At 45.2% G+C, this 23433-nt stretch overlaps 1 protein-coding gene across 4 annotated transcripts; it reads left to right on the forward strand.

Annotated features, from left to right (window-relative positions):
- The first annotated feature begins 6991 nt into the window (after positions 1–6991).
- NAA10 (N-alpha-acetyltransferase 10, NatA catalytic subunit) lies at positions 6992–19283 on the forward strand. Of its 4 annotated transcripts, none has more exons than XM_081318473.1 (9): positions 6992–7155; positions 8137–8235; positions 8377–8403; positions 9260–9318; positions 12842–12887; positions 13427–13542; positions 14699–14743; positions 16820–16904; positions 18440–19283. In XM_081318473.1, the coding sequence occupies exons 1-9, from the start codon at positions 7135–7137 to the stop codon at positions 18689–18691; spliced, it is 750 nt and encodes a 249-aa protein (XP_081174599.1). In that variant the 5' UTR covers positions 6992–7134; the 3' UTR covers positions 18692–19283. The 4 variants fall into 4 exon arrangements, with proteins under 4 accessions (XP_081174599.1, XP_081174600.1, XP_081174597.1 ...); XM_081318471.1 differs by lacking the exon at positions 6992–7155 and adding an exon at positions 7523–7946; XM_081318474.1 differs by lacking the exon at positions 8377–8403 and having other exon boundaries at positions 6993–7155.
- The last annotated feature ends 4150 nt before the right edge of the window (positions 19284–23433 follow it).

Here is a 23433-nt window from a genome sequence, read left to right on the forward strand (position 1 = left end):
CGTTGGGTTCTTGGTGTGGTCTGAGCTAGGTGGCTTCTCCTTCAGAGGTTTCTTTAGGTTTGCTGGAGAATGCTCAAGTTCAGAGCACACCAAGAACCCAACAGGTTTATCCCTTGTATACTTTGCTCAGGAAAATCTTGTCACGGTTTTTAGGATTTTTGGATGTATGAATCTTTCTGCTGCTCTAAGGAACTTTCTCTATTTTGATATCTTCCAGATAAGTTGGACTTCAACATCCTACCGTATTTTCCGGCATATAAGACGACCCGGCGTATAAGACGACCCCCTACTTTTAAGAAGATTTTCAAGGTTTTGTCTTATACGCCGGAAAATACTTACATGCCCTGCCCGTCGCAGAGGAGGCGAAGGCCCGACTGGCCCCGCCAGCCCTCCCGTTGCTCCTGCGCTTCTGCCGGCCCCCGAGGCGCAGCGTTTCCCAGGCGGCAGGCAGCGCCGGAGGGCAGCCGCCACCCCGCCACGGCCGGCGCCCCTTCTGCTTCCCCCCCCAGGCCTTGAACTTCTCCCATTGGGCGCAGGGTGGGGCAGCTCCGCCCGCAGCCTCTTTTTTAGAACTCGTGCGCTTCCCTCTCACTGTCGGCCGAGGCGTGCTCGGACCGGGCTCCTGGTCCCTCTTCCCGGCCGGCTTCCCGCCCTGCCCCTCATGGAGCTGGACTGGGCGTGCAGCCTCTCGGTGTGGCTGCTTTTCCTGGGCAGCCTGGCGGTGCGGCTCCTGCGCTCGGACCTGTTGCTAAGCCGGCGGCTGCTGCTGCGCGTGGGGCTGCTGGCCGTTTTGCCGCTGCTCCTCAGCGCCACGCTCACGGCGGCTGCCTGCTGGCTCTGCTTCTCCCATCCTCGGCAGCTCGCACTCCTAGTTGCAGCACATTGGAGTAAGCGCCGGCAGAAGCTGCTCTTCGGTCACCCGCCGGGAAACTTGCCAAACCGGGAGAGTGACTGCCGCGCCCACGCCCCGCCTGGGACGCCGCGCCTGCCTGCCTCTTAAAGTCCCCACCCTGCATCTCTCTGGCCAAGGCAAAGGCGGCTGATGAGGACACCGACCTCGCTCCACGGGCGGAGGGAAGAGCTGCCACGTCTGGGGACTCCTCCTCCTCCTCCTCCTTCCCCCCTTCGGCCGCCCTCTCGCCTCACGAAACGGCCTCTTAGTCCGGCGCGCAGCTCCGATCCCGGCCACCAGGCTGGCTCGTCTCCGACAGCACCGCCCGGCGGAAGCGCATCCCCACGGGGAGGGGGGAGCGGTGCTGGTGACAAGTGAGTCCGGCGGGCGCGAGGCCCTCCCCTCGGGCCAAGAGCCAACGGGCAGCGCCGCCTTCGCGTGGGGAGAGCCGCCCAACGCTCCCGCCCAGCCGTGTCCCGGAGCCGCGCCGGAGTTAGCTCAGTTGCGCGGGGCGGCCCGGCTTTGCAAGAACGGGGACGCTCGACTGATTTGGTTTTTTTCCGGCGTATAAGACGACCCAGCGTATAAGACGACCCCCCAACTTTTGAGAAGATTTTCAGGGGTTAAAAAGTCGTCTTATACGCCGGAAAATATGGTATGATGTCCTAGGAACTCACTTGTCCAAGCAAATTTGGGGAGATCTTTGGGGCCACACAAGGGCTGTGAATTCTCCTCCATGAACACCCCTACTCTGCTTATATTTCTGAAAAACACATGAAGTTAAAGCTTTAAGACTTGGAAGCATGTCACTCAGACAAGTCAGCCATCAAAGGGCACATAGAGATAAACAACATCTACATGCCATTCAAAACATAGAACAACTTGTCTCACTTAGCAAGGGAAATTTGGGGCTCCATTGTGGTCATAAGTTGAGGATTACCTGTAATTGCTTATCATTGAAAATGGCAGACATGGAGCCAGTGGTGGGATTCAAATACCTGAACAACTGGTTCTATTATATGATGCGGGCCTAGGCCTCCAATGTCCAAAACAGACTTCCGGAACGGTATCATGCCTTCCAGAAGCTAGCTAGCTAGTTCTCCGAATTCAGGTAAATTTAACTACTGGCTGAATCCCACCACTGCAGCATGGTGCCCATCAGGCGAAGCCACCCCAATCTTCCCCTGCCTGCCAGGGGCCAGATCCACCCTACCCATGTGAGCCATGACAGCTAGAAATCCCTTTGCCCTCCACCCTTCATTGTGCAATTAAATTCTTCCTTTAAAAGAATTCTAAAGCCCGCCACAATCTTCCCTGCCTAAATCCTTGGCATGTCTTTAGAAGCAATGAATTTATTCCCAAGTTATCTTTTTTTCGAATTGTCATGAGGGAGACTCCCTTCTGTTCCACCCACAAGAGACCACAAAAATCGCTACTGGCAATAGACTGAGAGGCTCCTTAAAGTTGGCTTTGTGAGGAGACAAAAAAAAAAATGGAGACAGGTTTTCCCCACCACCCATCATCTCCTGCCAGCAACTCAACTTCCTTTTTGTTGATTGGAGGACTGCAGAGTGAAGACACAAAATATGCACCAGTTGCCAAGTGTCTGAATTTTGATCACATGATCATGGGGATGCTGCAAAGGTTATAACTATGAAAAACGGTTGTAAGTCACGTGTTTCCGTCCCTTGTAACTTTGAATGGTTACTAAACAAACTATTTCTGTAGGCTGAAGAAGTCACAGTCACACAGCAAAACTGGTGAGTGCTGCTGGGAAGCTTCCATGCTTAATCTTTGAGCAAGGAAATGTCCTTCACTTGAAGAATTTTTCACAATTCCAACCTTTGCACAATCCCCATAATCATGTGCGTGAAGAAGCAAGCAAATAAGCAAGCAAGAAAACCTAGACCTCTGTCTGTTCCCAATCTGGAGTGAAGCTGCTGGTGGAGATTGTACCTACTTCCAGGCTGATAACAGTTTCCATTCATGACTGGACCAACGTCAGGTGCTCTGCATCTTTTTCTTTCTTTCTCTTTCTTTCTTTCTTTTTCTTTCTTTCTTTCTTTCTTTCTTTCTTTCTTTCTTTCTTTCTTTCTTTCTTTTTTTCTTTCTTTCTTTCTTTTTTTCTTTCTTTCTTTCTCTTTCTCTTTCTTTTTTTCTTCTCTTTTTCTTTCTTTCTCCCTCCTTTCCTTTCCTTTCCCTTTCCTTCCTTACCTCCCTCCTTCCTTCTTTCCTTCCTTCCAGCATTTGACACCCCCCTCTTCTTTGTGGCAGCCCCTCAAATACTGGAATGTGCTATCATGTCACCCCTAGTCCTTCTTTTGTTTAGACTAGCCAAACCCAAACCCAAAGTTGGCAAACGTCGCATGTTTTCCAAAAACGATCATGGCCCATTGGAAGACAAAGCTGAAGTAGTTTGGGATCCAGAAATGTTCACGAAGGCTTTTATTTAATGCTATTTATTGAATTGCAAAGCGCTTGCTGGCTTTGCCCAAAGACCCAGCTGGAAGGGAGGCATCACTGAGTGGTCTCGGAGGGCTGTCTGGATAGGTTTCTGATGAATTTCCTGAGGATCTGACTGGGAATAAGCATCGGGTTGATGCGAAGGCCACATTGCCAGAAAACCTCTTCCACAGCCAGAGTTGCAGCCTGAGACATGGATGCTTCAGAGTTGCTTTGCAGATCCCAGAGGGCTGAAATGAATCCAGAAAACAAGTTATTTCTAAAAAGGAGCTTGAGAATTGAGCCTTATCAGCTACAGAGTTTATGGAGAAAAAAGTAATCAGTTCAAGCTAATGAACTTTTCAACTTACATACTGTACACAGAGACAGACACAGAGACAGATACAAACATCTCTCTCTCTCTCTTTTCTATATATACGTTGTATATAGTATGTTTTAAATGTGTGTTATGTAAGAGCAAGCAACTAAATTTCAGAGAAAATGAAACCAAGTGCATTTTGTCTTTTACAGATGTTTGGTTATGCAGAAAGAATGGAAGATAGAGCTAAATGGTGTCATCTACCAGCAGAGCTGTCTGGAAATGAAGAAAGCTGCATCTATTTACCTTGTCTGTCTGTCTGTCTGTCTGTCCGTCTGTCCCTCCCTCCCTCACATATAGGAACTGCTCATCTTCATAGAGTGACTCTGGGTGATAAATTTTTATATCTTACAAGTAAGACATAGAAACATAAAAACTATACAAATACAGAACAACACATTGAAGGGGAATATTTGTAGTTCAGGGTTGAAATGAGGGGTCCTTGGTGCTCTTTGAGCTTGCTTGTTTTCTTGCAGACATTTCATTACCCTAACTAGGTAACGTCATTAGTGCTGGTCTGAACAAAACACAAAATATTTAAAATTCAGAATTAAAAGGCAGGGGGAGGGGCTTCAAGTGATTAACCAGCCCCATGGCTGCATGCACCTCTCTGGGTCCCAAGCTAGTTGGTAAGCTGGGTCTTCAGACATTTTCAGAAGGCCAGGAGAGTGGGGGGCTGCTTCACCCTGACAGGGTGAGGGGAATGTTCCAAATGATGGGGGCAATGACAGAAAGGGATCTCTTCCTGGACTCTGTCAGCTAAAATTGTTTAATAATTGATGGGGTCCACAGCATGCCTACCCCTTTATGGATTACTGCCTTGTCACGGCAAAGGGGCTTGTGTAATTCAATGAAGCTATGAGCTATGCTGTGCAGGGCCACCCAAGACGGACAGGTCATAGCAGAGAGTTCTGACAAAATGTGATCCACTGGAGAAGGAAATGGCAACCCATTCCAGTATCTTTGCCATGAAAAACCCATGGACAGTACCAAAAGGCAAAAAGTTAGGACGCTGGAAGATGAGCCCCTCAGGTCGGAAGGCGTCCAATATGCTACTGGGGAAGAGCAGAGGGCTAGTACTAGTAGCGCCAGAAAGAGTGAAGCGACTGGGCCAAAGCCGAAAGGATGCTCAGCTGTGGATGCATCTGGTGGTGAAAGGAAAGTCAGATGCTATAAAGATTTATTCACCATAGGAACCTGAAATGTAAGATCCATGAATCAAGGCAAGCTGCACATGGTCATACAAGAGATGACAAGACTGAACATCGACATCTTAGGAATCAGTGAACTAAAATGGACAGGAATGGGTGAATTTAATTCAGATGACAAAGCAGAGACATCACCCTGCCAACAAAAGTGTGTATAGTCAAGGCCATGGTTTTCTCAGTTGCAATGTATGGCTGTGAAAGTTGGACCATAAGAAAGGCTGAGCGCCAAAGAATTGAGGCCTTTGAACTATGGTGCTGGAGAAGACTCATGCGAGTCCTTTGGACTGCAAGGCATTCAAACCGGTCAGTCCTAGAGGAGATCAACCCTGACTGCTCCTTAGAAGGCCAGATCCTGAAGTTGAAACTCAAATACTCTGGCCACCTAATGAGAAGGAGGGACTCACTGGAGAAGAGCCTAATGCTGGGAAAGATTGAGGGCAATAGAAGAATGGGACGACAGAGAATGAGGTGGCTGGATGGAGTCACTGAAGCAGTAGGCGTGAGCTTAAATGGACTCCAGAAGATGGTAGAGGACAGGAAGGCCTGGAGGAACATTGCCCATGGGGTCGCGATGGGTCGGACACTTTGCAACTAACAACAACAACAGCATGCCTGACCAGGTGAGATGGGCCAATGTAATGGAGTGAAGGAGGCTCTGTAGGTAATCTGGCCCTTTGACACGAAGGGCTTAAAAGCTCATAACCAAACTGTAAGGTCCCAGTCCGTTACATGAACTTGAGATACCATATCAATCTAATCAGATAACCCAAGCAGAGACTTCTTGATGAAGCAGCTGGGTGGCTAACAATCTGGAATGCTGGCAGTTGCGTCCAGAAGTGCCACAGCTTAGAACGTTGGTAGCATTGCTTTATAAACGTTGTTAACCCATGAAAATCAGCTAACAGAGCCATTACATCATAAGAAAGACACCAATCATTCCTGTACACTCCCTTATTCCCTCCATGTACATGGTTTGCATCCATGTACATGTTTCCCACGCTTGCATGAAATTTCCCTGGTGCAAAAGCCGATTTCAAAAAGCAAGAAAGCAACAGTTACATACTAAACAATTTCCCTTTGTTCCAGAACCCTTCAAAACCTTGAAGCAAGCCAGCACCCAATGCAGCTCGAGGAAATATATTGACAAGATGCCAGACTCAAGAGAGGCTGAACTAGAGACTCATTAATTATATCCTTTTTTTGCAAATGGATCTGAGGCTCAAAATTGTGATCTTTAGAGAATACCAATTATGAAGTTATTTCATTTCTATCCTGTTTTCATTCAAGAGCACAACCTGGTGCATAATTGCCTTCATCTCTTTTCCCCCACAATCCTGTGAGACAGCTTGGACCGAGAAAGGATACGTCTGCTTCTTGTCATCATTTCAAGTGTGTTGTAAAAACAAAAGCCGTAATGTTCTACATTTGTAATTTGCTGAGATTACGCCCTTTTCTTTGGTCTATTGAGCGAGTCTCTAAATTCATTTCTTAAATTTAATCACTCACAAATCCATAGCCTCACTTTTTCCCTGCTAAAGTTTCCTTATATATCATTCAATTTCTGCTTGGGAAGGATTGGTTTAACTCAGGGGTAGGCAACCTCGGCTCTTTTATGACTCATGGACTTCAACTCCCAGAATTCCTGAGCCAGCCAAGCTGGCTCAGGAATTCTGGGAGTTGAAGTCCATGAGTCATAAAAGAGCCGAGGTTGCCTACCCCTGGTTTAACTGATAATTAAAGCACCTCTGGGAGGAATTAATTTGTCCCCCCCCCATTCATTTATTTCCATGAGTCCAAAGGGGCGGGGACAATGCAAGACTTTCTTAACCTGGACACGGGGAAAGGAACCAACTGAATACAACCATAGATGAATTTAAAAAAAAGACTCCACGAAACGGGGAAGCGGGGGGGGGAGAAGAGTAAGCCGCGTACGCATTGGTCAGCATGACCAGTTCTAGACAAGCTCCGATTGGATACTGAGGATGCCTTCCTTAGGCTGGGTTTTCTTAATTGGAGAAGAGGGTGGTACAATCCTCAGAATTTTTGTCGGGATTGGCTAGTGACCTTTTCTTCTCTGTCCCGGTATTGGCTGTGTAGCGGAGACGAGCACGTTCTTTCCCCCCCCTCCCACCTGCTCACGTCTTTTTCCCGGGGCAACGTACCTTGATGATCGTAGCTAGCGCGTGAGCCGAGGAAGGGTCGCTGCTGTCGCTATGAATATCCGGAATGCGCGGGTTCGAGTCTGGGACTGGCAGAAGGGAGGGTGGGGGAGGCGGGATGGGTTCAGGAGGCGCGCTGGGGCGAGAGCGGGAAAAGGCGTCAGCCCTTTGCTTTGAGGTAAAGGCTACGTAGAGGAGGCCATTGTTCAATCCTTCTACCGCCCTACTTAATTAAGCTGAAAGAGTGGAAAGCTCTTTTTTTCCCCCCTAATTATCGCCGGGCATTTCTTGCCGAAGGGCTTCAGTCAATCAGTTCCAGATTGTTGCGGGATATTAACTGAACATTTAAAACAGGGGTCTTCAAACTTGACCCTTTTATGACTTGTGGACTTCAACTCCCAGAATTCCTCAGCCAGCATGCCTGGCTGAGGAATTCTGGGAGTTGAAGTCCACAAGTCATAAAAGGGCCAAGTTTGAAGACCCCTGATTTAAAAGTTGGTTCTTCTGTTAGGTAGGCCTACCCAGGTTCTGCTGCCCCACAGCTGCGCTTTTCGATCCAGGGTGATCCTCGCAGGAGTTGATAGCTGCAAGGATCGGAGTGGAACCTTCCTTGTGAGGAGCAGTATATCTTTGATTGCTTAGGACTTCCTTGCAACTTATATGTCTTATCTGGCACCTGGATATCTCCTGACCAAAGTTAAATGCTGGATAAAATAGGCAGTATTTGGTATATACCAAGTAAATATCTCTTTTTTTTTTTACTGTTAACAGTTCATAGCTGGAGACGGCCATTATTGCAATCGGTTTGATCCAAAAAGATGATTGTAATCAATGAGCAAGTTTCTGTTCCTAAAGTCAGCACTGTGGTAGGTTTAGAAAAACAAGGCCGGAAATAGACACAGCTTACTGAACGGCCCACTTTTTGGCCCTGTGCTATATTGCCTTTGATTGCAGAAATTCCAGTCATTTATTTGAGCAGGAGCAGGCTCCTCTTGTGGGAATGAAGTGCTGCCTCTTTTTTTCTCTCTCAGTGTTTATTCCTTTTTTCACTATCAGCCCGAGGACCTGATGAACATGCAACATTGCAATCTCCTTTGCTTGCCAGAGAATTATCAGATGAAATACTATTTTTATCATGGACTCTCCTGGCCACAGGTGATTCCTTTTACATCTATATTCCTATTCTGTAACAACATTTGTGAAGAATGTGAAAGCTACAGGTTGAGCCTCATCTCAAAGGGGCCCGGTGCAAGTTTCTTCTACACAATATTTTCCTTTGTCCTGTCCTTTTTTCAGTTGGCATTGGGAACTGATACAATACAGGTAGGCCTTGACATTTACAACAGTTTGTTTAGTGGCCAAAGTTACAGTGGCACTGAAAAAAGTGACTTATGACTGTTTTTCACACTTACAACCATTGCAGCATTCCCATGGTCATGTGATCAAAATTCCCACTCAACTGCAACTCAAATTTATGATTGTTGCAGTAGCTTGGGGTCATGTGATCACTTGCAATCTTCCGCCAAGCAGAGTCAGTGAGGAAGCCAGATTCACTTAACAACTGGCAAGAAAGGTTGTAAAATGGCAAAATTCACTTAACAGCTGTTTTACTTAGCAACAGAAATTTTGAGCTCAATTGTGGTCATAGGTTGAGGACTACCTGTAGCAAGTGATGCCTCTTCAAAAAAACTAGTTTGATCCAGGCTTTCTAAGTATATATGTGTCCTCCCTTAGCTTCCATCTGCCATGTCTGCTCCAACTTTCAGGTGGCCATTGTTTTCAGTAAGCTGTGTAACATATTTTATTGATGACAATACTTTATTGAATCCTCCAAATTCCTCTTGGCTCTTTGACCATAAACACAAGTATTTTACATTTTAACCTTGGAAATTATTCTTTTATTTAGCTAGGTGTACCCTTAGTGATATGGGAATAGTTGACAGGAAGGAATTTCAAGTGAACTAATTTTATGAAAGACTACAAAAGTAATAATATATATGTGTAGAATATTTAGATTATGATTATTTAGCAAGTATATTACTAGTAATCCAAAAAAGTCAAATGTTAAGCTGGCTAGTTTGACTTCTCTATGAAAAAGCAGTAATATGGATGACTTCCTTTGGCTTCTGGATTCTTTTCCAAGGCCTTGTGTGTCTAATATCCTGGTTGCTCTTTCCAGCTCTCCTACATTGCTGAAGATGAGAATGGCAAGATTGTGGGCTATGTGCTAGCTAAAATGTGAGTATGTGTGCCCTGATTGGATGAGTTTAATGTGTGTGTACTATAAATAAACACGTTTGCAATCTTTTATGCTGTAGCAGTGAAAGGTTTCGAGCTATATCCTACATTGTGTATTTTTGTGTGTGTGTATTCAAATTCTAAAGTTGCATAACCTCATTTTCTTCTTACTGATGACTAGTCATGAGCTTGAAGATGGAAGGGATTTTGAGAATGAATGAAATATTGCAGGATTGCAAGGGCAGATTACAGGAGGCTCACAAAACAGTTACATTTGTTTTTTTTTAACAATCGCCAGGTCTTCTAGGACACTCATTACAGTTTTACTAGATCTTTGTTGCTTAATAAGGAGAGCTGAAGATTTAGAGAAGAATTTATAGATAAATGGAGTGAGGTATGGAATGAAGATATATTTGATTGTATTCTAGGAGGCACTCATAAGTTAGTGTTGAGTGTGCTTCCTAGGAATAAAGGGGAAAGTTTCTTTTCTCTTACTATCTCCTTTTTTGAGGATATTTTTTCTTCTTCTATATTTTAAAATATTCGTTTCTTTTTTTTGTATTAGGTTCTTGTATTATTTGGGCTTGGTTGTTTGCTTAGGTACAGGTAATCCTCGACATACAACTGTAGCTAAGCTCAGTATTGCGGTTGTAAATTATGCCAGGTGTTAAATGGGTCACCATGTGACCATACCTGATTTTGCAAGGGTTTTTTTTTTTGGTGATGGTGGTCATTAAGTGAATGCGGTGTTTGTAATGAAGATATTGTGGTCGTCGGGTGAATTCATTGTTTATGGTGGGCATTTTTTGTTGGAAACTGGAAATATATGGATTCCAGCAAAAATTGTTGTAAATCATGGTCATGTGATCGTGAGATGCTGCAAACCGCCATTAATGCGGGCCAGTTGCCAAGTGCCCAGAATGCAGTCATGTGACTGGGTTGCCCCCCATGGCTTTTGGAACTTCAAATCCAGGTTATAAATCATCCTGGAGAGGTCTGTTGTAACTTCGAATGGTCGCTAACTGACCAGTTGTAAGTTGAGGACTACCAGTATGCAAAGTGGTCAGGATAGACCTTTTTCTGAAGGAGTTGTGCTGCTGAAAATAACATAGAAAGAAGTTAATGAAAGCAAGGGATGGCAGAGGAGAAGCAAAGAGCAGTTAAATGTTGATTTCTCAAGATAATGATAATGGTTTTCAAGGCCCTACATGGCATGGGTCCGGAGTACCTCGGGGATCACCTGCTGCCGGCGTCAACTTCCCTTCGCCCTGTGCGTTCCCACAGAGAGGGCCTCCTCAGGGTGCCACCGATCAGAGAATGTCGGCTGGTGGCCCCCAGGGGGAGGGCCTTCTCTGTGGGCGCCCCGGCTTTATGGAATCAGCTGCCGGTTGAGCTCCGGATGGCACCTGACCTTCGCTCCTTCCAACGCTGTCTGAAGACCTACCTATTTGAGCAAGCCAGCCTGGCCTGATGGGGGATGTGCTGGGGTTTTTATTGGGGATTTTTATATTATTCTACTGTTTTTAGCTCGGGCTCTTATTTAATTCTTTTTTAATTTTTGTATTCTGTATTTTTTATGTGCCCTGTTCACCGCCCTGAGTCCTTCGGGAGAAGGGCGGTATACAAATATAATAAATGAAAATGAAAAATGAAATGAAATGATAAGAAATGCATTCATTTAATTGTAAACTTGCTTCCCATTAGCTAACTAAAGGATAAGGAATTGGGGGACTTCCAGTGTTACAGCTCAAGGCATCTCCCATTATTGGCTATCCTGCTGGGAGACGACACTCTTCAGCCTGAGTTGATTTAGCACTTCAAGGGCCAATAGAGCAATTTCTAGTATTATAGCTTTCACGCAATGCAACTGGCAGAAGCATAATTTTTGTTTTGTTATGTCAGAATGAATACACTAAATAACTTTAAGCATAAAGATTTGGATCGACATGCTAGAGCTTCTATTATTATAATATATTGACAAAAGACAAGAAGAAGCTACAGGGAACTATTTCCTCATTTGACAAACTGCCATAAGGTATAATTAAGAATAACTTTGGTATAATTTAAAAGATGAAAGAATCAAAGAATCTGCTCTTTTTATATTATTCTACTGTTTTTAGCTCGGGCTCTTATTTAATTCTTTTTTAATTTTTGTATTCTGTATTTTTTATGTGCCCTGTTCACCGCCCTGAGTCCTTCGGGAGAAGGGCGGTATACAAATATAATAAATGAAAATGAAAAATGAAATGAAATGATAAGAAATGCATTCATTTAATTGTAAACTTGCTTCCCATTAGCTAACTAAAGGATAAGGAATTGGGGGACTTCCAGTGTTACAGCTCAAGGCATCTCCCATTATTGGCTATCCTGCTGGGAGACGACACTCTTCAGCCTGAGTTGATTTAGCACTTCAAGGGCCAATAGAGCAATTTCTAGTATTATAGCTTTCACGCAATGCAACTGGCAGAAGCATAATTTTTGTTTTGTTATGTCAGAATGAATACACTAAATAACTTTAAGCATAAAGATTTGGATCGACATGCTAGAGCTTCTATTATTATAATATATTGACAAAAGACAAGAAGAAGCTACAGGGAACTATTTCCTCATTTGACAAACTGCCATAAGGTATAATTAAGAATAACTTTGGTATAATTTAAAAGATGAAAGAATCAAAGAATCTGCTCTTAGTTCTTAAAGAAATCCTAAGATTCCCTTTTAAATGAGATAGCTGAAATCCCATAATTGCTCTTGTGATGTGAAAGTCTGAAAAAGGTACAGAGTAAGGCAGAAAAAGGTACAGAGTAAGACCTCAGCTTGTATTTTAGGCACAACTCTGTTTTACCTATATGTTTTCCCAGAAACTTGTGGCATTCATTCTTGTATCAGACATCCAGGAATTGCTGTTGACTTCATCTGAACCTGTGTTTTGATAAACTGTGTGTGTGTGTTTGACTTTTTCTTGGCTTGCAGTCTCTATGTGTGCTTTGAGCTGTAAGAAACAGATGAGTAGAAAAAGAGAACAAGATGGTATTTCAAACAATCTTGCTCCTTCAAGATATGGCATGGGGTTTGATTCATGGAGGACAAGATTTTCAAGGTTTATTAACGATCCTGGCTGTATAAGACCCCTAGCATTGGAGACAGGGTACCTATTAGTACCAGTTGCTGGGGACCACAAATGGAAGGGTGCTGGTGGCCTCATAGCCTGCCTGAGAGATTCCTGTTGACTGTGTCTTGGCTACAGTGGAAACAAAATGCTGAAATAAATGAGTCTTTGATATTGCTGCTGTTATGTTCTGAGGGCTGGGCTCTCACAGGAGCCATACGGGCGGTTATTTGATTTTTGATTTAATATACAGTCTTAAGCAGCCTTCCCAAATTGGAGCTCTGCAGTTGTATAGGGCTACACTTTCTATCCTAATGAGGGGAATTACAGTCTCACAGATAAAAGAGACTACCAGAACCATAGTTATGTCTGGGATTTGTGTGTGGCTGAACTAATTTTTACTATTGTTTTTAGGGAGGAAGACCCCGATGATGTCCCCCATGGACACATCACGTCTCTGGTAATATTTCTTTGTCTTCCTCTCTCTCTCCCCCCCCCCCCCCTTATAACTTTGAGATGGATCAGGTATTTGAACTAAGTCGAAAGCATCGGATTAAAGAGAAGGCATATCCTCTGCTGGGATCAAACTCAAATTGGGAGGTGGAATCGTTCAAAAGAAATTCTGAAATAGTTGCAGAAATGGTCCTGAGAGCCGGTCCCTGAGGCTTGACTCACTGTTGAGTAAGGACTGAGGCTCTTTTTTTCTCTGTGAGTGCAATTGCACAGAAAGAAGTTTAATTGCTGACAATCAAGTTAGTACCCGATGGACCTCCTTGATAGATAATGGAGGCTTGTTAAGTAAGATCACTATGATCTGCAGCCATATTTGTACCTTAGTATGGTGCTGGCAAATGCCTCCCCCTAATAAGGATAAGCTTAGACACGAGTGGTATGAGGTTCCTATACTGAGTTAGATCAGTTTGTAAAATCTTCTATCGGCTTTCTTTCTTTTTTTTATGAAATAAGCAATAATCTTCATTGCTGTTCCTCTTTTGGTAGGCAGTCAAGCGTTCCCACCGTCGCTTAGGGCTGGCTCAAAAGCTGATGGACCAGGCTTCCCGAGCCATGATTGAGAACTTCAATGCTAAGTATGTCTCACTGCATGTTCGCAAGAGGTGAGTTTTCCCGTTGCCTGTCAGATTTATTTGTAGTACCCTTCTTAAAAAAGGCAAACCCACATTTTTACCATATTTATTTTATTTTAATCCCATTTATATCCCGCCCTTCTCCGAAGACTCAGGGCGGCTTACAATCTAAAGCACAATGTGCTTAGCAATATAATTGCAATTGTGTTCAAAAAGGTAGGGCTTCCATTTTTTATCACCTCTCCCAACATCTGAAGATTTTAGAACGAGTGACTCGCACAAAATCCGTGCATTCTGTTCATTTGGACATTGTCAAATTGGATAAGAGCTTCCTACATAAATTCAGTATTTGCGGAGAGACATGTCTGAACAAACTGACATGCAGATACGGTTGTGGCATAACTCTGTGAGTAACATCACAATAGTCTGTCTGCACTCTCTCTTCCATGGTCTTCAGGAGACCATCTGTCTTTTACCACTATGTTGTTTTTAACTCAGTGCCATTACTATTTTCAGTAGAATTTGAATTATTTGGATTCAGTGCTTGTTCTTGGCATGCTTTGACCACACTGGCATTTGTGGCTCTTGATACTTAAATTGGATATAAATGTAATATCCACCAAAAGATTGATATAGGTTGAAAGGGCTCTGTTCTCCTTAGATGTGGCCATAAAAGAGGAAAAAGAATTGGGAGTTGGTGGATAGATACATGGAAAACTTTGTCTCTATTACATAAGCAAAACTTTGCTGGATTATGCCAGGACCCATTCAGTCCAGCATTTTGGGTTACACACTGTGTATAAAGGTGAACAGCAGGGATAAGAGATCACCAGTTAGCTTCTAAGCAGCTTACATTTAAGGTATGTTTCCTGTAATTGAGTGAATAGTAAGCTTCATGACTAGTAGCTATTAATAGATCAGTTCTGTGTAAATGTTAGTTCTCTTTTAAAACCATCTGCATTTGTCACTAATGTCTCATCTGAGAGCAGCAATTTCAAATTTTAATAATAGCAGTAAAAAGAAATAACTTACAAGACCCATTTTATGGGTCTTGCATGTCCCTACCTTTAGTTTTTGTGGATGATTTCAGGTTCATGATGATCTTAATCCAAAAACTGGGACCAGTCCAATTTTGTCATTTTTCTTGATTTACATAACTTGTATTTTTTTCTCTTCCATTTTTCAGTAATCGAGCTGCACTACACCTCTATTCCAACACGCTCAATTTCCAGTGAGTACCACAAGAGTGGGAGGGGCATGGTGAAAGAGTTCTTTGATGTTAGAACATTGTTGGAAATGGGACTTTTCATCTTTTAACTGGATTGCAAAAGACACTGAGTAGCTCTGAAGGGGTAAGAGTCTGTCAGACTAATTACTTTGCAAACTTGTGAGTTCCTTGTGCTCTCATAGGAATGAGAGTATGTGGGACTATATGGGATGGGAATTACAGGAGATATAATACATATTAAAAATAGCAGATATTTTATATTTTTAACATGGTTGATCCCATGCAAAGACTTTGCTTAGGAGAAGGTTTTATTTGGGCAATATCCTGATCTCTTTATGTATACCTGAACATGCATCTTTGTTTTGTAGTACTAACAGGAATTGTATGGATTAAAATACCTGGATTTCTAAAAACCAGGGCTTTTTAGTGCTGAGAAAACAACACAAACAAGGAACAACTTTTAAAATAAGCATCATCCTAAAACCTGCCAAACATTTTTTTCTCACTGCCTGAAAACGCTGTCTGAACATTTGTAAATCTTCTCAACGAGTATTACTGTCTAATCCAGTGTTGGCAAACCTTTTAGAGACTGAGTGCCCAAACTGCAACCCAAAGCCCACTTATTTATCGCAAAGTGCCAACACAGCAATTTAACCGGAATAGAAAGGTTTTAGTTTAGGGAAAAAACCCCTCATACATTAACATCTTTTGTCTTAAAAGAAAAACACAATAACAAAGCTTTCACTGATATAAACAACTTTTTATTGAAAGGTAAAAGTTTGCCTTTGGCATGCTTTTGAACAATTAATGTGGTTTTTGCTATTGTATGCATGCTGATAATTTGTCTAACCTTGGGTTATACTTTGTAAGTTTGAGAGCAACACATGCAGCACTCAGGTCATCTGTTAGTCTGTTTCTGGTGTCAGATTTGATATAATTTAAAGCTGAAAACAGCTGCTCACAAGCGTAAGATGATCCAAACAAAGTAAGAAAAGCAATCCCGAGTGCTTTCATTGACTTAAACTTATTTGGCAGAGAATTCCACACTTTAAGGATTTCATTTTCAGAATTAACTGTGCTGTCCTTTCTCATCCTTGTTTTTGCAGGATTGCTCTCAATAAGAGCAAAGCTCCATTTTCGTCAGGAAGAGGCTTGGGAAATGGCTTTTTTCCTGGCGAAAACAAGCCTCCGAGCCCTGATGCTGGCGGAGTGAGGCAGCAGAGGCCAGAGTCCTGTCTACCCTCGCTTTCCCAAAGCCTCCCTTCACTAACCTTTTCAGCTCTGTTATCCACTACCGTGTGCAGGGCAACAAAGGAAGCTGTGGGTCTACCAGTTAAAAAAAAAGTTCAACCAGACCTTACAACTTTGCAAGTTCCTTTTTTTTCGTGAGAAGTTGGAAGGTCAGATTGATCTTTTTTTTTAGTCCCACAAACTTCTTTTGTTGCCCTGCATATGGAGCCAAAGCGTGTCTCACTTATTGAGAGCAATCCTGCGAAAACAAGGATGAGAAAAAACTTTATCCCGATGGAGATCTGGCAGAGACTGCAAGCTCTTTGGCTAAGTTTTCACAGGAAAAAGCCATTTCTCAAGCCCCTTCCTAGCCAAAACAAGCCTCTGGAGCGAGCACGCCTCACTCTTCTTAACAGCAATCCTGTGCTTGCTCCGGAGGTTTGTTTTGGCTAGGAAGGGGCTTGAGAAATGGCTTTTTTCCTGCAAAAACGTAGCCAAAGAGCAAGGCGCGCATACCCACAGAGAGGGCTCTGAGTGCCCTCTGGCACACATGCCGTACGTTTGCCACAACTGGTCTAGTCATTCACCTTTTGAATATTCCAAGCACATAAATGCTTTCTCTCAGTAATACTTAAAACAACCCTGTAGTGTAGCCCAGAATTTTCTATTATAGGAAGGAGTCTGAGCTTGTAAGAAGAGCACATTGTGTTTGAGTACATGACTATAAACCTGGGGCTTTGCAGCTTATATTTCTCTGTATTCTGTTGTTCTGACTGAGCAGAGAGGAGAGATTATGGAAACTTGCTTTTATTTTTTCTAAAGAGGAAACACGTTTGTTCTTTCCCATAGGATCAGTGAAGTAGAGCCTAAATACTATGCTGATGGGGAGGATGCATATGCGATGAAGCGTGATTTAACACAGATGGCAGAGGAGGTGAGCACAGATTCTCTTGATGGATACATGCTGGACAACATGGCCTTGTTATCCTAAACTCTGAGACTGCTGTTGCTAGTTACAGTGGCCCTACCACGCAATTCAGAATCACCAACTCGTGCAGATACGGATGGGTAGCCAGCCTGCCTTCTGGCAGGAACAAAAGATTTGTTAAAAATCAGAATAAATGCTGAACTAAATTTGCCTTGATGACAGCCCAAATGCCTCTGAATAAGCTATTCCTTGATAGTCAGATTCTCAATAATCTGAAAATGAGCTGAACAATTTAGAAAGGGACATTTGCATGGAAGCTGTAGCATCTAGCTGTTTTTCTTTCACCTTGAGCTATATTTGATATATTTTGGAAATGCCTTACTGGTTTGTAAAAATGGTTAAGGGCTCCCTAGAGTTGATTTTTATTTCTGTTGACTAAAGGGAAGCGTTCATGCAGGTTGTTTGCTAATAATAGCACAGGTAGACATATGACCCCTGTTGAGCCCAAAATTTCTGTTGTTAAACAACAGTTGCTAAATGAGTCTTGCCCCATTGTATGACTTTTCTTGCCACAGTTAAATGAATCGTTACAGTTGTTAAGCTAGTAACATAGTTAAGTGAATCTGGTTTCCCCTTTGTCTTTGCTTGTCAGAAGATTGCAAAAGATAATCACATCAGACCAGGAAACTTCAACGGTCATAAATATGGGTCAGTTGTCAAGCATCTGAATTTTGATCACATATTTATGATGCTGCCATCATAAATATGAAAACGGTTATAAGTCACTTCTCTCAGTGCTGTTGTAACTTCTAATGGTCACTAAATGAATAGTTGTAAGTCGAGGACTACCAGTAGTGGATTTTATTCAGGATAGGTTTTTTTTCAACTTTGGTGTATACACTGAGAAAGCTTTGGGATTTCTCAGACATGTGCTAACCGTGACCAATCTTGCTTTGCTTTTTGTAATACCAGGCAAAGTTAGTCTTGACTTAGAATCTAAAACGACAAAGAGACATGTGGCACCTTAAAAGGCTAACAAAACTATTGTGGCATAAACATTTGTGATCTATAGTATCCTATTAAAGAAGCAGAATCATGCACAGTGTTTCATCTCAGTTTTTTATTCTGTTCTTGTTAAAATGGGGAAAGAAAACCATGTCCTGTTTTGTTTTGCCCCTCTTGCTATTAGGGGAACTAAGGCCAAACGATTGACCTTAGACCAGCACATCTGCGCATCCGTCATCAAGTTTTTTTAGAACCTTACCATGAGTTTCTGTGAAAATGCTGACTGGCTGCAGAATTGTAGACAGGAACAAATAACATTGAAAGCAGTCCCCATGGCTGCTTCTCAGATTTTGGCATTCTGTTTATCCTGAAGTATACCATAACAAGATTACCCCTGGAGGCAACATGAGGTTATTAATAATATGGATGTATTTTTTGTTGCTGATTCCATGTGTCTTACGAACTGTATAATCATACCTCTCTAATGCCATGCTTGGATAGAACACTGTACTCAAACAAGCATCTCTTCTTGACAGCTGCGGAGGCAGGTGGAATTGAAAGAGAAGGGAAAGCATTCTGTGCTGGGCTCCATTGAGAACAAGGGCGGTGATCACAAGACTAACCATGTGGGTGACTGTTGCCGGGATGACAGATGCCCAGGGACCCTTGTGGGCACTGGACCTGGAGCTGAAGACAGTGGGGACAGCAAGGACGTCAGTGAGGTCAGTGAGGCTACAGAGAGCACAGATGTCAAGGACAGCTCAGAGGCCTCCGACTCTGCCTCCTAGCGAGGTCTTTGGCTGTGTTTGTCAAAAGAGTAAAAAACTCTTATCAGAGGGGATGGATCGTGGTTCATTTTTGATGCATGATAAACAAAGAAAACCCGAAGCATATCTTCTACTGTTAACCTTTTTAATTACAAAGAAACTTATAAAAACACAGAAAAGACTCCTGGCTACATGTCTATCTTCCCAGAGAGCACAAAGAAGAGAAAAAAGAAAGTAACTTTTTCTTTAGGCATGCACACACAGTAGTAAACTGGCTGAACATGAGACACTCACCATGGTTACAATGATAAGATAACAAGACTGCTTGCAAAGTACAAAACCATAACTTGCTTTACTGAGAAAACAGAAAAACGCAGTGACATCCCCTTCTTTTGTCAGTAAAGCAAAACTCAGATAAGACACATCTTCTTGCGCAGATACTCGTGCTGGGCTGCAGGAAGTGGCTTGTTCAGCATATCAGCAATCTGATCATGTGTAGGCACATACTGTAATTTAACAAAACCTTGTTTAACTACTTGTCTTATATTTTTATAACGGATGTCAATGTGTCTAGACCTAGAACCTGTAAAACGATTCTCAGATATATAAACCACAGATTCGTTGTCTTCCATCACAGTGATCGGTCGAATCGGCTGTGTCCAAATATCTGTGACTAAAGCATCAAACCACGTTAGAGAATTACATGCATCTGAAACACAAGCATATTCAGCTTCAGTAGATGAACAAGAAACAAAATTCTGTTTACGCACATGCCAGTAAACAGGACATCCATTTTAAAACAACATATAACCTGAAGTACTTTTACATGATTTCTTATCACTTGCCCAATCGGAATCTGCATAACAACATAACTCTGCATAGTCAGTATGTGTCGGTTCTAACAATAACTTCATGTTTTTAGTGTGCTTTAAGTATCTCAATAATTTTTTAACACATGTCCAATGTAACTGTTTTGCCTACGTGTCGTGATAGGAGATTAACACTAAGTGCAATGTCGGGTCTAGTCCAACTACTAATATACAGCAGTGACCCAATGACTGAGCGATAAAGTGTTTGATCCTCGAACTCAGGACTTGGTTCATGTGCCAAGTTGTGAAAATCGGTTTGCATGGGTATACTCACTGGTTTAGCATCCTCCATGTTGCAGTGATGCAATAGTTGTTCAATCTTCTTGTGTGAGACTGAACCCCTTCTGAGTTTTGACAACTTGAACACCCAAATAAGTGTTAATATATCCTAAAGACTTCAATGTGAAAAACTTTTGTAAAGCTTTAGCAAAAAACTCACTCATCCGCTTATTTGGACCAATATAAACAATATCATCAACATAAACAAGAACTATCTCATACCTATTATCAGATCTTTTAGTAAACACGCATTCATCTGTTTCGGACTTAATAAAGCCCATTGAATTTAGCTTGTCAGAAAGACATAAGTACCACATTAAACCAGACTGTTTCAGACCATAAAGACTTTTGTGTAGAAACCAAGTATCCCCTTCCTGTTGTCGGAAACCTGGAGGACCTTTCACATAGATTTCTTCATCAAGATCAGCGTGTAGATAAGCCGTTTCAACATCAAACTGGAAAACTTCTAAACCAAGGATAGTTGCAGTGGCTAAGGCGTTTTTCACACACTCAGTCCGCACTGTGGGTGAATACCGTATATACTTGAGTATAAGCCGAATTTTTCAGCCCACTTTTTGGGCTGAAAAACTCCACTTCGGCTTATACTCCAGTCAACAAAAAAAAAGAACTGTCCCTTCGTTCGGAACAGGCTGCTGAGAGAAGCTGCCTCGCCTGCTGCGCCCCCAACAACCGCCGCTGCCGCTTTCCCCCCCCATCGCTCACCCGCTGCCCCCGAAAATGCCGCTGCCGCTTTCCCCCCCCATCGCTCACCCGCTGCCCCCGAAAATGCTGCTGCCGCTTTCCCCCCCATCGCTCACCCACTGCTCCCGAAAATGCCGCTGCCGCTTTTCCCCCCCCATCGCTCACCCGCTGCTCCCGAAAATGCCGCTGCCGCTTTCCCCCCCATCGCTCACCCGTGCTTTCCCCCCCATCGCTCACCCGTGCTTTCTCTCCCCATCGCTCACCCGTGCTTTCTCTCCCCATCGCTCACCCGTGCTTTCCCCCCCCATCGCTCACCCGTGCTTTCCCCCCCCATCGCTCACCCGTGCTTTCCCTCCCCATCGCTCACCCGTGCTTTCCCCCCCATCGCTCACCCGTGCTTTCTCTCCCCATCGCTCACCCGTGCTTTCCCCCCCCATCGCTCACCCGTGCTTTCCCCCCCCATCGCTCACCCGTGCTTTCTCTCCCCATCGCTCACCCGTGCTTTCCCCCCCAATCGCTCACCCGTGCTTTCTCTCCCCATCGCTCACCCGTGCTTTCCCCCCCCATCGCTCACCCGTGCTTTCTCTCCCCATCGCTCACCCGTGCTTTCTCTCCCCATCGCTCACCCGTGCTTTCCCCCCCCATCGCTCACCCGTGCTTTCTCTCCCCATCGCTCACCCGTGCTTTCTCTCCCCATCGCTCACCCGTGCTTCCCCCCCCCATCGCTCACCCGTGCTTTCCCCCCCCATCGCTCACCCGTGCTTTCTCTCCCCATCGCTCACCCGTGCTTTCTCTCCCCATCGCTCACCCGTGCTTTCCCCCATCGCTCACCCGTGCTTTCTCTCCCCATCGCTCACCCGTGCTTTCCCCCCCCATCGCTCACCCGTGCTTTCCCCCCCCATCGCTCACCCGTGCTTTCTCTCCCCATCGCTCACCCGTGCTTTCTCTCCCCATCGCTCACCCGTGCCGCCCCGAAAATGCCGCTGCCGCTCGCCCGCTTGCTCGCTTCCTCGCCCGGGGACCAGCACCAGCCAGCCAGCCCGCCGGCGAGAAGCCCGGCCCGGAGGTGAGGTGAGGGAGCGGAGTCGCTCACCCGTGCTTTCCCCCCCATCGCTCACCCGTGCTTTCTCTCCCCATCGCTCACCCGTGCTTTCTCTCCCCATCGCTCACCCGTGCTTTCTCTCCCCATCGCTCACCCGTGCTTTCTCTCCCCATTGCTCACCCGTGCTTTCTCTCCCCATCGCTCACCCGTGCTTTCTCTCCCCATCAAAGATCCTTGGAAGTAATGGTTGGAAAAGTTTGCAAGTCTTTGGGAAAGTTCAAGAAGTGAAAGGAATACCCTCCTCTTGAAAGACCAGATAAGGCAGACAGGGAGATGAAGAGTTCAACCGAGTTTCCTCTTTTGTTCAGGCATCTGCACCCGCTGCTTTTAAACTCGCCGGGCGCTGCAACGGCACCCGTTTTCCCCGGCGAGTTTTCCCTACCTGGCCCCTGCAGAATCGCGGCGGCGCCCCCGGAGAAGCCTACCCCGAGGCTGCAGCCGATTTTTCTTTCTCCAAGACTCTGCCGCCCAGAGCGTTGTTTCTCCCCCTCGTGCGTGCGTGGGATGAGGCGAGAAACCAACAGCCTGCGTCCGTCTCTCTTTATGTATATTTCTGTATATATCTTATCTCGGGATCTAGACCTTTCGAAGGAGAAGGGGCGGCTGGAGTTCGTGAGTTGCTGTGGGACCCAAGGGTTGGGGGAAGAGAGATGGGAGGGAAAAGGGGAGAAACCTGCCGCTGGCTAGTTCTTTGTCTGATCGGGGGAGCCTGAACAAAAGAGGAAACTCGGTTGAACTCTTCATCTCCCTGTCTGCCTTATCTGGCTTTTTGAAACGCACCACCGGCTGCTCTGTCCAGAAGCCCAGATTCGGGAGGGCTGCTTGGCTTCCACTTGAGCCCATCTATGTCCGCGGGCCCCCCCCCACTACCCCTAGACCTCCGCCGCTGGCGGAGGCTGGATCCGCGCTCCGCAGCGGCAGGGCGCGGATCCAGCCGGCGGCAGAGGCTTGTGGAGCACGGATCCAGCCTCCGCCGGCATGCAGGCAAATCCTGCTAAAGGGCTTTCCCCCCCCCACTGGATCCGCGCTCCTTTCTGCAGCGGAAAGAAGCAGGCAGGCAAGGCACGGAGATCCGGAGACCTGCCGACGTTTGGGGAGGTTTGGGGAGGTGCCCAAACCTCCCCAATCATCAGCAGGTCTCCGGATCTCCGTGCCTTGCCTGCCTGCTTCTTTCTGCAGCGGAAATTAGCAGGCAGGCAAGGCACGGAGATCCGGAGACCTGCTGACGTTTGGGGAGGTTTGGGGAGGTGCCCAAACCTCCCCAATCATCAGCAGGTCTCCGGATCTCCGTGCCTTGCCTGCCTGCTTCTTTCTGCAGCGGAAAGAAGCAGGCAGGCAAGGCACGGAGATCCGGAGACCTGCCGAGGTTTGGGGAGGTGCCCAAACCTCCCCAATCATCAGCAGGTCTCCGGATCTCCGTGCCTTGCCTGCCTGCTTCTTTCTGCAGCGGAAAGAAGCAGGCAGGCAAGGCACGGAGATCCGGAGACCTGCCGAGGTTTGGGGAGGTGCCCAAACCTCCCCAATCATCAGCAGGTCTCCGGATCTCCGTGCCTTGCCTGCCTGCTTCTTTCTGCAGCGGAAATTAGCAGGCAGGCAAGGCACGGAGATCCGGAGACCTGCCGACGTTTGGGGAGGTTTGGGGAGGTGCCCAAACCTCCCCAATCATCAGCAGGTCTCCGGATCTCCGTGCCTTGCCTGCCTGCTTCTTTCTGCAGCGGAAAGAAGCAGGCAGGCAAGGCACGGAGATCCGGAGACCTGCCGACGTTTGGGGAGGCTTGGGGAGGTGTCCAAACCTCCCCAATCATCAGCAG

This window comes from Vipera berus (genome assembly GCF_964194415.1).
Source record: "Vipera berus genome assembly, chromosome: 2".
Lineage (NCBI taxonomy): Eukaryota > Metazoa > Chordata > Lepidosauria > Squamata > Viperidae > Vipera > Vipera berus.